This window comes from Siniperca chuatsi, linkage group LG20 (genome assembly GCF_020085105.1).
Source record: "Siniperca chuatsi isolate FFG_IHB_CAS linkage group LG20, ASM2008510v1, whole genome shotgun sequence".
In the NCBI taxonomy this organism is placed as follows: Eukaryota; Metazoa; Chordata; class Actinopteri; order Centrarchiformes; family Sinipercidae; genus Siniperca; species Siniperca chuatsi.
Genome location: NC_058061.1, coordinates 7,352,370 through 7,364,738, shown reverse-complemented (window position 1 = coordinate 7,364,738; position 12,369 = coordinate 7,352,370). Strand labels below are relative to the sequence as shown.

Below are 12,369 nucleotides of genomic sequence, written 5' to 3'. Positions count from 1 at the left end.
GCAGATTTCTGAGAGGAGCATACCTCGTATGCATTTATATTTTCAGCATTCATTTAAAACCTCTGTATATTTAACTGTCAACTTATATTTGAAAATGTATCCAAAGAATATTTAGTTTAAGTGTACTTGTAATGTAGAAATACTAATTTTGGTTGTTAATTTTGTAACATATCTCTTAGCATATTTAGCAAAATGTATTTCAAGCAAAATATATATTTAGTAATGTGTATAATAAAGAGAGAAGGGCCTACTTTCATTAGAAAAGTGTATTTTATTGGTAGGGTTAGAGTGGCATGACACTTGGCACAGGAAATAATTTCAAAAAGGTGATGGAAGAAATTACACAAAAATACATCTACATCAAAAGGTCATCTTCATTGGAAAAAGCAGTGATTTGAAACACATTCAGAATGGAAAAACATACGCCATTTCTACAACCATTTACATATACAGAGATAAACCTGAATATTATTTACATGGCAACAGATTACAGTATGTACAAAGCCAGAACTAGAAGCAAACTAAAGCTCAGAGGAGCTTTATTTTTGGAGAAAAACTACAGACTGTCAATGTTAACAGTCCCAAGAAAGCATGGGGTGATTTGGCAGAGAAACACAGATTTTAACAGTGCCTGGAAGTTGTCCTCTAACAAAGATTGGCCCCCTACAGAATACAGTCGCTGACAAAAGTATTGAACTGCAGTAGCTTTTTTTGGTCCACATTTTCTTTCCTACAAATTCAAAATGTATTTTAAAAGGGAACTCCTAAACAGCACGATATTGTGAAAACACAATATCGGTTACAGTGCTGTAACAATGCCGGTTACAGTATATTCAGACAGACAATCTAGAGCAAATCTCTGTACATCTATTAACAGACATTCATCATTCAGGCAAACGGGGGGAGGTCTGTCCCTTTTCAAGGCATCTAATCAGAGATGAAAACAAAGAGAGAGAGGGGGATCTGGGTCAAAGTTCAGGGGTCAAAGCCAGGAGGATACAGTACCAAACACTACCCAGCTAACTGTACTGAGGCCTGTCTGAGTTTCACTGCTCTGCCACCCAGATAAAGATTAGATTATTCAGTTAGTTCACCAACAATGACATCAGCTATAATGCCGGTTTTGATTCAACCCTGAGAAAACAGCGGACTGCATGTTCACTTGCTGGCACATCTGCCTAATGTGCCAATGAAGCTAAATTTGACCTCTAAACAACCAAAAATATAGGGCAACTTGCATGGAAACTTCTTAATTATCTGCTTAAGACAGCTAAGATTAACTTTAATTCTACAGAGACACAGGCACAAATGCAGGATTTAAACAGTGATTAGGTCTCCTTAAGACATTATATGGAAAGGTATTGTAGGTTCAGTCTCACCGTTGTGCCCCTTTCTAACATTTTTCCACAGACAAGGTGCCAATGCTAGAGCCATTTTCTACACCAAATATTTAACCGTTCAGAGAGCTTTCACCATCAATGAACTGGTCCTTTTCACGGCAAAATTGGCTCTGTGTCAGCACTTTCAACCTGCTGATCTCGAACCGTGAAAAAGTTATGACTAGGACGGGAAGAGGGAGGAACGGTGCTGCATTATGAGGAAGAAAAAGGACAATTGTGTAGTCTCCAGATCATCAGCAAGTTGACAAACCCTTTTATACACTACAGGGGCTTCGAAACAACGTTCACAAAGCAGCACTGGAGAGTGCAACAGAAATAATGGAGTGATTTTGGACTAAATTAATTCAGTGCTTGGACACAAACTGGCAAATCAACTCTTGCACAGCTGATCTTGGTGCATATTGACCATCTAACTCATTTGCTTACATGTTAAAAGTACTTATTTCACCATTCCTGTATGTGTTGCTTGGCAAGTTGTATATCTGGTTTAGAGACCATATGCCCGGTTTGTAAAAAGTTTTGCTGGTTTCCACAGCCAGGCACTGGCATCTGCGCCTTGTGAGTTGAAAAGCCCCGGCGAGTCTTGTGCTGTAAGGCAGTGCTCAGGCCAGAGGAGAGTGTCTCAAAGCGAAGCAGCCAAGATCAGATGTTATCCAACATCCAATCTGCCTGCTTGTCTTTCTTTATAACCACAGACAGTCTGTCCTACTGACTCGTTCCCCTACCAAACAAGAAGGCCAACTCTTCAAAGAGGAGAGTAAAAACTAATATAAAAACGGCTGAAGAACAATGCTGACGGCTATCGGATTCTTCTGAGGCTGGTCTCTCCCAAGTCCTCATCAGGAGCTAGGGGGTGGTTTGTCCCCATTCAGGTCCTCTATTTTCACAGGTTGACAGGGGTCATTGGAGCATGAGCTGTTTGAGGTTGTCATGGAGGATGGTGTCCTTGACGTCCCGGAACACCAGCCTGATGTTCTCCGTGTTGATGGCCGTGGTGAAGTGGTGGTACAGGGGCTTCTGGGTGGTATCGCGTCTCTTGGCCCGGAAGCACTCCACCATGAACGCCTGGATGTCCGGCAGGCTGTGCTCCTGCCCGGTGTATTCAGGAAAGTAGTCCTTGAGCGGAACGCTCTTCACCTTCTCCTCCAGCAGGTCCGTCTTGTTGAGGAAGAGGATGATCGAAACGTTGACAAAGACGCGGTTGTTGACGATGGTCTCGAAGATGTTGAGCGATTCACGCAGCCGGTTGGTCAGCCTGTCCTCCATTAGCACCTGTTAAAGACAATGGAGGGATTAAGTACAATTACTACTGATAGGACTAGTACTGTTGTTATTGTACTAGATGTAATTAAAGTAGTAATAAAAATTGTTGTAGGCAGAAATAAATGGAGCCCTAGTAATTAGTGCCAACTATAGCTCAATTCTGCATGATACATCCTGTCCGATCTTGTTGGCCTTTCTATAAAATAGGGGTGTCAGTATGAGTATCCAAACCGTTTGGTACAGGATATTCAGTTTGGTACATAACTTTTTTTGATTCTGTACTCCCCGTGAACCAAGTCTAATTTGGTCTATGTCTTAGCACGTGCACAATATAAATCCTGAAGTGTGAGTTGTGCCAACATTGGTCAAGTGAAGTTGGGTATGTCTCTGGAAACACATCAAATATGCTAAGCCATCACCCAAGTTTATCTATTACTGGAACAAGGCAAACCACAGCATTCCAGCAGCCTCTGACTGCAGATTCAAACAGTTCCAACGCAATAGAAACCAATGTCACAGAAGTGTTTACTGCTGCGGACATGTAACCATACTCTACAGTACAGAATATGGGATTGCTGAAAGTGCTATATTGGTCCTTCTAGAGCCCAACTGATACATCGGCCGGGTCGATTATCAGAGATATATCCGTATTGGTGTATATGTCGGCTGATAAATAACAAGACATTGCAGTACAGAAATGCCAAAGATATGTTTAAGGTAATTTAGGAACAGTGTCGCCATTACAAAGTTTGCCAACCAGAGAGCACTGACAAGTTGATTTTTCAACTGAAAAAATCTTACATAATAACCAAATTTAAGGAATCCTATCAAAAAAATGTTAGTTTATGTAAAAAAAGTACATTGGCTGATATATCGTTATCAGATTTTTTAAACTTTCAAATATTGTTATGAGTATCACTCCCAAAAATCAAGTATGGGTCCATCCTTGTAAAAAAGAGCACACATTTAATGTATACATTTTTTTTTTTTTAAATAAATGACAAAAATGTTATCCTGTGAGCATTTCTTATGTTTCCTGGGAACGTACTGAACCATGACCCCAAACCTGCAACAGTTACTCTCCTACTTAAAAGACGATATGTAAGATACTGAATCAGACTTATGGCCAGTGAGCTATTTCCATTTAAATAGCTAAGATTTCTGTAATGGTATCTCTCTTTGTAATAAAAAACTTTTAATGGTACCATAGAGCACAACCTGCAAATGTGCAGACAGCGTTATTTGTTGATAAATTACAACAACTCCACAGAATAAAAGTGCGTATATAGACACAGCAATGACGACTTATCAGAAAGTCACCAAACATTATCTGCTAGAACAAACTGATTAATGCTCCACTTATCAGACTATTACAAGTGTGTGTGTGTTCGCTTGTGTGCAAGAGGAAATGAGATGCCACGGAGAGCATGTTTTCACCTGGTCGTATTCAGAGGAGGAGACGAGAAAGAGGATGGAAGTGACTGAGTCGAAACACTCAAACCAGCGCCTCCGCTCCGACCGCTGCCCTCCCACGTCCACCATCTTGAAGGGAACGTTCTTGATCTCGAAATCATACTCGTGGATGCCCTTGGTAGGTTTACGGGCCAGCAGAATGTCCTGTTGAGTGGGAAGATAATTCTGGAGGACAGACGGAAAGACACAATGAATGAATATCTACACGTACAGAAGATGAATATGCCAAAAAACACAATATATCAACAATCACAAGATGAAGACAGAAATTGAGCTTGTAGACAAAGAAGGAAAGAAACAATACCAAGAAAAATATATTATTCCTCAGGTAATCTTTTGTACAAACCTTATTTATACTATAAGATGGATATTGGGTAAAGAAATACATGAATATAGGTAACATTTTATCATATTTTAGTCCAATTTGTGGCCATATTTCATTCAAACCAGGAACATTTGATGTAGGCTTTCAATCATCGTCAAGGAAAGGGCTTGAAAAAGTTTATGCTCTATATATAGACGACACATTTATGAGAGTTGAGGAAATCACAGGAAAGTATAATATTACAAGGAAAGACTTTTTTTAAATATTTGCAAATGTGGAGGGGCCCTCCACTTTCATCTTGAAAAAAAAAATGTTTTTAAATTGCACTGGTAGAGGTTCAACATCATTAGTTTACAACTGGCTCATATCTGTGAAACCTTAGAGTCTAAACAGGAAGTTTAGAAGTTGGATGCAAATGAGGAAATTTCTGCTGAGGATTGGCGGAAAGCTGATGTTGAGGCTCAGGCACAAACAATTAACACAAGTTATGGCTGCTTCAGGACGACTGGATGGATTCCTGTTAAAATAAATACATCTAATATATAATACAATAGTCTTGACGCTTTAGTTTAGCATTTATAAGCAGTATATAACCATATAATAAATGGCTATAATTACACTATAATGTAGTTGTAAGTAGATATAAGTGTTTATTAATGTATTTGTCAACAACTATAACTCCTGTGGGAACCTATAAGTGGAGGCTGGTGTATAAACAGATAATGAAAATATAGTGAAACAGTTGTAGGAATATAAAATGTCTTCTTAGGAGAAGTTATAATTGTTGTTAAATACTGTAAATTAATAAACACTTAACGTAATTATTTCTGCTTATAACTACATTATAGTGTTATAATTATTAAACGTTTTTATACTGCTTATACATTCAGTGACCACTTTATTATATACTCTACAATTTAATGCAATCTAATATAACTGTTGTGTCAAAATTTCTACTTTTATGATTCCTGTAATGTTCAGGTAATTTTGAAACTGTCATAGACGTGTTAATTCAATTATATGTTTTAGCATCGAGGTCATAGTTAGTGGTGGTGTCGAACTGAGCTGCATTATATTCAGAGGTGTTCCTAATATTCTGACCACCTCATGTATGTAAAAAGGAAGGATAAAAAATTAGAAACACCTCTCAATACAATGTAGTTCAGTACAATACCACCTTTAACTATGACCTCAGTATAACTGGATTTACACATTTCCAACAATGTCAACAAATACTGAACATTATAAACTTCATTAAGGTAGAATTTATGGCAGAGCTGTTCTATTGGAGTTCATGAGATTGTACAGGTGTACCTAATAAAGTGGCCACTGAGTGTAAATGCTAAATGGGTGGGCGGGAGTTAAAGTAAAGAGTTAGTTAGTTAGTTTGTAAATATTCCCCTCAAATCCTCTGGATCTTAACGTGAGAGCAAAAGGGTATACATTTATAGACGTGTATATTTATATATTACAAGCAAAGTTACTTTAAAATGTAATATACACTTTTGAGACGTAAACCAAACCTTTTTTTTTTTAATCTTAAGATGTTGGGAATCTTCTCATGAATGGAATGAACTGAGTCATGCTTAAATATAAATGTAGTGGTATAAAAGGATGAAAGGTAGGCTTTTATTTATTTGGTTGTTGTATATTTGTTGGAAAAATTGATAATGAAATGATTCTTCAAAAGAAGGTGGATATTGGGCATTTGAGGAAAATCAAAGAAAATATCTTCTCTTTTAAAATAAATTCTGAGGGTTTCTGCAGGGTTCAATTTAAGACTTTTAAAGACCACAGAATGCAATTTAATACCTTTTTCCACAGCCTAAGGACGACATTATGAAGAAAACCAGCGGGGACGATATGGCCTCTAATTATTTATCATCATCATTTTGAGGAAACTGAATTCAATGCTTTTTAATATTTTTCAAGACCTGCAGATACCCTGGTATAATATCTACTGAGTTACTATGTACTTGTACCAACAAGAATGGGGTGAAACCAGTTTTCTCATGGCAAAGTGGGCAGCTAACAGGAGCTTCTTTGCCAAAAGGTCAGCATTATCTTTGGTGAACAACCATCTTAGCTGCTTGTCAGCTAACCTTAAATTGTCTAGACATGTTGCAATATTAACTATAACATGTACACGTCTGATTATAACAATCAGTGCAGGCAGAAACAACTTACCGGCTCACCAAGCTTATCCAGATTATCCAAGAAATACTTCACTGACTCACCCTGCAACAGGACAGAGGAGGAATTTCTGTTAATTCTACACAATTTATTAGATTCGGTCATTTTAATCAACAACAGTACAGTTTGCATGCATTACACATGTTCTAACTGCTATTATTGCATTCAGTAGAATACACACACACACACACACACACTTCCTGTAGACTTACCCTAACCACTACTTGCCTGACCTTAACCCTTACCCTAATCTAAACCTAAACTTAAACCTTAACCTAAAATTGAATGATTTACGTTATGGAGACTTGCAATTTGTCCCCAAAAGGAAGGTGATTCCCCACAATGTGACTGTTTTATGTCCCCACAACATGAGTAATACACACACACACACACACACACACACACACACACACACACACAGGTAATCTGTTTGTTTTCGCTACCAAAATTGTGTATCGCCTGAGAGCTGAGTCTGCTCTGAGTAGCTGAAGCAGGATGCAAAGTATTTGGTACTGCAGTAGACGTGTAAGTCTTTGATGTATACAGAAGTGTGGCTAGGTCTCTCTCTCTCTGTCTGTCTGTGTGTGCGTAGGGGTGTTTTTTTTTCTAGACTGTTCTGACGCTGTTCATGTGCAATTAGTGCAAGCCCAAACATGAGGCTGCCAAGACTGCGATGCATTCCTTTATCTCTGTGTGTCTTGTACTCGACATAAACCAAAAACTGACTGCAAAAAGCGAAAGAGATTTTCCTGTGACCCACAGTGTCTCTACTGTCACACACCACACCTTTTTCAGGGGATCGTTTTGCATGTATTTTGCATCAATGACAGTAAACACCAAAAGGTCCTTGCTATAAAATTTAAATTTTATCAGTAGTAGTGATTGTTTGGGTTGTATTTCTGAGTGTTAGTGCCACGTACCATCCACCCCCCCAGAAGCTTATGTTCTTAACCTTTTGATCTTTTAAAAAACTAACCTGACCTGAAAAACCTGTGTGTATGTATACAGTATGTGTGCGCACGTGGGAAGTGTGTGCGAGGCTAACATTACACAAGGGAGGGGAAGAATGGCGTGGCGCTACGCTAGAGCCAAAGAAAGAAGAGCTACCTTAATGTGAAGCCGATTTTAATTCTGGCTTTGCTCAAGTAAAGGAGCTCAAATCTGAGGGGACTGGTGGTTTTGAAATCGTCAAAAATCAGTCAGATAACAAAAGGAGAAGAGAAACAAGAAGAGCAATCACTCCGAGCTCTTCCTGTTCAGTATAAAGCATGACAACGCCTGCAGTTTATGAGTGTGCTGTATAAGAAAAACTGAAACATAACATTACATAATGTGAGCATGATATTTGAGTTTTAGCCAAATGACACTAAGATTTAAGCAGAAAAACTGTGTTTTTGGTTACTTATCAGTATGTGTTGCTACATTGATAAAAAAAAAAACGATCTCAGGTGAGAAGAGAGAGAAAGTGTTTATGGCCGAATCTGTGAACTTTGTACTACACAAAGCATTTCAGTCTGCACATGTGCTTTTAATGATAATTACAGGCAAGCCAGAAGGCACGTGTGATTTGTGATGCAAATACGTAAAGGGCATGGTCACAATGGGCTGAATCTGCTGGCAGAAAAACAAATTAGCTAACAAGAGCTGGGAAAATTTAAACAGCTCCCAAAACAACTCTTCAGCTGCTGCATCTGGTTTTCATGTGTTTCTGTCTGAAAGGAGAGCTCATGTTTTGTACTGATGCTGCCCTCAGGTTTTACATTTAATATCAAGGTCTTGTACACTACGAAGGGCTGCAACTAATGATTATTTTCATTATCGATTAATTTGCTGATGAGTTTTTTGGTTAATCATTCAATCGCTTGGTCTAGCTTGATAGTTGGAAATGTCCAAACCCCCAAAATATTCAGCTTACTATAATTCCAGACAAGGAAAAGCAGCAAATCCTCACATTTGAGAAGCTGGGACCATGAAATGTTTTGCATTTTTGCTTAATAAATGACGATTACCAAAATATCTGCCAAATCATTTCCTGTTGATTGAGTAACTAATTAATTGACTAATCACTTCAGCTGTACAGTAATCGGTGTAGTCCTGTGTCTGTGTTATGCATATACTGACTGTAAATAAGGAATAAGCTCAAAAGAACAAACTATGCAAGCTTGTTAATGTCAGAATAAAAGCGAATCAAAAGTCTATAAAATATCACATAATTTTCTAGCGCTCAAGGTGATGTCTTCAAAGATTTTTAATCTATAATGATATAAAACAGAGAAAAGCAGCTAATTTGAGAGGCTGGAAGCAGCAACAAAACAGATAACAAATACGTCATGTTTCAAATGTTTGGTAATTGCGCTTGGTAAATTACTAAATTATTGATTTATTATCATTATATCTATAAATTTTTCTTTCGATTAACTAATCAACAAATTGTTTCTCCACTAATTTAAATTATCAGTGTCATCCCAGATGACAGATTTAGAGGGCACAGTACATGTATATTGACCACAAAACTATTTTAATTAGCGATTAATAGTCATTTTTGAAGCAAAAATGACAAAAATTCACTTGTTTAAGTACCGAAAATTCTTAAAATGTGAAGATTTGCTGCTTTTTTTGTTTTCTATGATAGTAATTTGAATAGTTGTGGGTTCTGTATTGTTGGTTCGACTAAAAGAGCAATTTGAAGATGACAACTTGCGCTGTGGGAAATCCTATGGGGCATTTTACATACCAAAATATGAGCAAACAATGGTTAGTTGCAGCCCTACACGCACACAGAATGTGTGTTTATGTGTTTGTCCTTGTACTTGAGGTGCAAGTGTTTGTGCACCAATAACGCTGGGAGTGGGAGAGCCAGGGCTCTGTTTGTAAGCATAAAGCTGTTTAACTACAGATCAACATTCCAGCTATGATCACCCTCATTCCCCTTTCTGTCTGCACAACCAGCTCACGGCAGCAAGCTGAGTGTGTGTGAGAGGCTAACAAAATGCCATTGAGAACAGTTCAGCCTTATGCAACTCACAGAAACATTTTCATTTTCTGCTTTTGTCTCATTAGTGAAAGCAACTTGGAGAAGTGTGTCCCCTACTCTCCTCAGTGGGGGCTCCACAACTGCTGGACAGTGTGTAAAGTTCACCACATGACCTGACTGCTCACATAAAATTAAACAAACACAAGGCAGCACAATTAGTGATTTTTAAAATCGCAGCAGGTTGTGAAAGTAATACCAAGAGTACAGAAAAATCCCAGTAAGGACACCTGAAAGTAGTGTCGACCACAGCTCTTATTCTGCTGTAAACAGCAGTGTGTTAAAACCATAGAAGGTATAAAATAGGTTAAAAACGTGCATGCTGACAGCCAAGACATAAGGAGGGGGAGAGGTGTAAACAGGAAGCTGACTCAATCACATGTCTGACCGCTCAACGGAGAGAGAGCCAGAGCAAGAGATACAGGGAGAGAGGAAAGGGGGGATGAATTAAGAAGAAAGCTAGTTTCACTTTCCATTATCACTGCAGTTTACCCATCTTTCAACTCTCTAAACACCAAAATAACTCATATTGGGTTTGGTGAGTTGTGTACCAGAGCCACATGAAGAAATGTTCTTATCCGGTGGGAGCTGGTACAAAAACCATTATCTTTCAGTACTCTGTGTGTGTGTGTGTGTGTGTACATCCACTTACCAGCTGAAACTCCCTGCGGCGGTCGTATGCGTTCTGTATACCCGAGTCCTCCCACAGAGCTTTGATGGCGGGCATGTACCGCAGAAAGACGGCTGTCTCCAGCTGCCCGATGGCCATCTTAGCCGACCGGGTGTCGAACGCCATCAGGCTGTCCCCATGCCGCTTGTTATCCGGGTCACCCCACGGGATGTGCAGCTTCTCCCGGGCATCCACCAACACACGTACACCTGGAGAGGAAGTGAAAAGATCAGAGTAAGAGAAGCCCAATGGCAGTAACTTAAAATCTAGCAGGCCAGATGCAAATGAAACCCAAAGTGGAAGAGAGACTGGAAGAGCAGCATACCAAATATAACACAACACCAGTGTCCTACAAACCTATTTTACCTGACCACAGTGATGTAGCAGGGTGTAAAAAAGATCATTTTAAAAAGGCATCACAGCTACAAATTCAGCATAATCCTATTGCACAGATATGTCTACAAGAGGAATGATTAAAAAGTGTCCACGCTGTCCTATGATTTGCATTAATTTGAACCTGCTTCTGTGAAAAAAAATACAAAAATAAGTACAGGGGGTTGGACACACATGGCAACACCTGACCTTGCAAATAAATATATTTGTGAAGCTTGTAATACTTTATATATTACAGTTTATACTTTTTTGTGACACTCAGAGAGGAATTAATTTAACTGTGCCTTTTTAGGTCGTATTGTTTACACTAAATTATATTGTATTGCAAGTCCCTGTTATTTAGCCAGTGTACTCCCTGTGCATACAAAGAGTGGACAAACAGGAACACTTAACAACATAATGCACTGGTGGGTTTACTCTCCATTAGCTACATCCCCAGGTTAGCTGTTGAGCAACAAAACTTGCCATGGCTATTTGAAACTGCTGGCTTGTGTATGGCTTTGATACACATTTAAAACGTTAAATGTATTACGGCTATGAACTGTTAAAAAAAACCCGGAGATTTCAGTAGAAACACGGTTCATATGGGTGTGCCGACAGCAGATGTAGACTGTTTATGTATGTCCTCTCACACAGCGCTGCCAAACAGATGTAGAAACTTTCCCATCCATTTTAAACGCCTTTCTGTCGCAGCCAAACGGCTTATTTCCTCTCCCAATGTACCTGCCGTCAGCAGCGAGGTTACCTTTGATAACATTGCTGTAAATTGTGGCTCTGAAGTCCTCTCGGGCTTGCTGATCGAAGTCCTGGCCGTGGATGATCCGCATTTGTTTGAGGAAAGTCGACTTGCCGCTCTCGCCAGCGCCGAGCAGCAGGATCTTCACCAGCCGTTTCACGTACGTTTTCTCCCGGGAGAGACATCTGTCGATCTCTTTGGACTTTCGAAGCTGTTCCGACTCGCCGGTGTTCAAAAGGCAGACGGGTAGACAAACTTTTAACACGGACCTGGTCGGCAGGAAATCCGCCATGTTCGCACAAACTTCATCGATGCTAATTTGATGCGCGTTCGCGGGGCGCGGGCGCAGGCACGGGACCAAGCCCCTTCCCTAAACTCAGGAAGTAGTGCTGCTGACTGCTTACCATTAATCTTTATTGCTTTATGCTTAGCAATATATGCCCTGTTGACTCACACAAACATAACATTTTATCCTTAGCTACGTATGTCTTGACACACAAATATAGCGATATGAAGGTCATAAAGAAATATGTCAGTTGAAGCATGAATATAGGTAATTATCGGTCTTAACGACGTAATTATACAATTTACAACTAAAACGCTCAGTTTCGTGGACATGTGTAACTACATTTACACACTCTGTACTGTTTTTAACTGACAAGACGATCTAAAATTTCTGAGTTAGCTAACTTTGAAACATATTTCGGAACGCTAGACTTAACTGATAGCCGCACCGGTGATACCATGTCGCCCTCTGCTGGTTCAGTTCGGTAATTGCGTAACGTGATTTGCCTGATGGTAAACGCCGCGCTCTGATTGGTTGATTCCCCGCTCTCGCTTTAGGTATGCTGCTTTCAAAGGCTGTTGGAAATGTGACGACTTGTA

General features: G+C 39.3%; 1 protein-coding gene across 1 annotated transcript; it reads right to left on the bottom strand.

The window, feature by feature from the left end:
• Positions 1–251: 251 nt before the first annotated feature.
• On the bottom strand, positions 252–12,234 carry LOC122867246 (guanine nucleotide-binding protein subunit alpha-13-like). Its single transcript, XM_044177782.1, has 5 exons — positions 11,494–12,234; positions 10,338–10,564; positions 6,649–6,699; positions 4,101–4,301; positions 252–2,672 (listed from the first exon to the last, which is right to left on the bottom strand). The coding sequence occupies exons 1-5, from the start codon at positions 11,774–11,776 to the stop codon at positions 2,301–2,303; spliced, it is 1,134 nt and encodes a 377-aa protein (XP_044033717.1). The 5' UTR covers positions 11,777–12,234; the 3' UTR covers positions 252–2,300.
• Between the last annotated feature and the right edge of the window lie 135 nt (positions 12,235–12,369).

Coding starts and splice junctions, on each gene's coding strand:
- LOC122867246 (XM_044177782.1), bottom strand. CDS start 11,776: ATGGCGGATTTCCTGCCGACCAGGTCCGTGTTAAAAGTTTGTCTACCC. Junction 10,565..11,493: donor TTACAGCAATGTTATCAAAG/GTAACCTCGCTG, acceptor CTTCCTCTCCAG/GTGTACGTGTGTTGGTGGAT. Junction 6,700..10,337: donor GCCGCAGGGAGTTTCAGCTG/GTAAGTGGATGT, acceptor GTCCTGTTGCAG/GGTGAGTCAGTGAAGTATTT.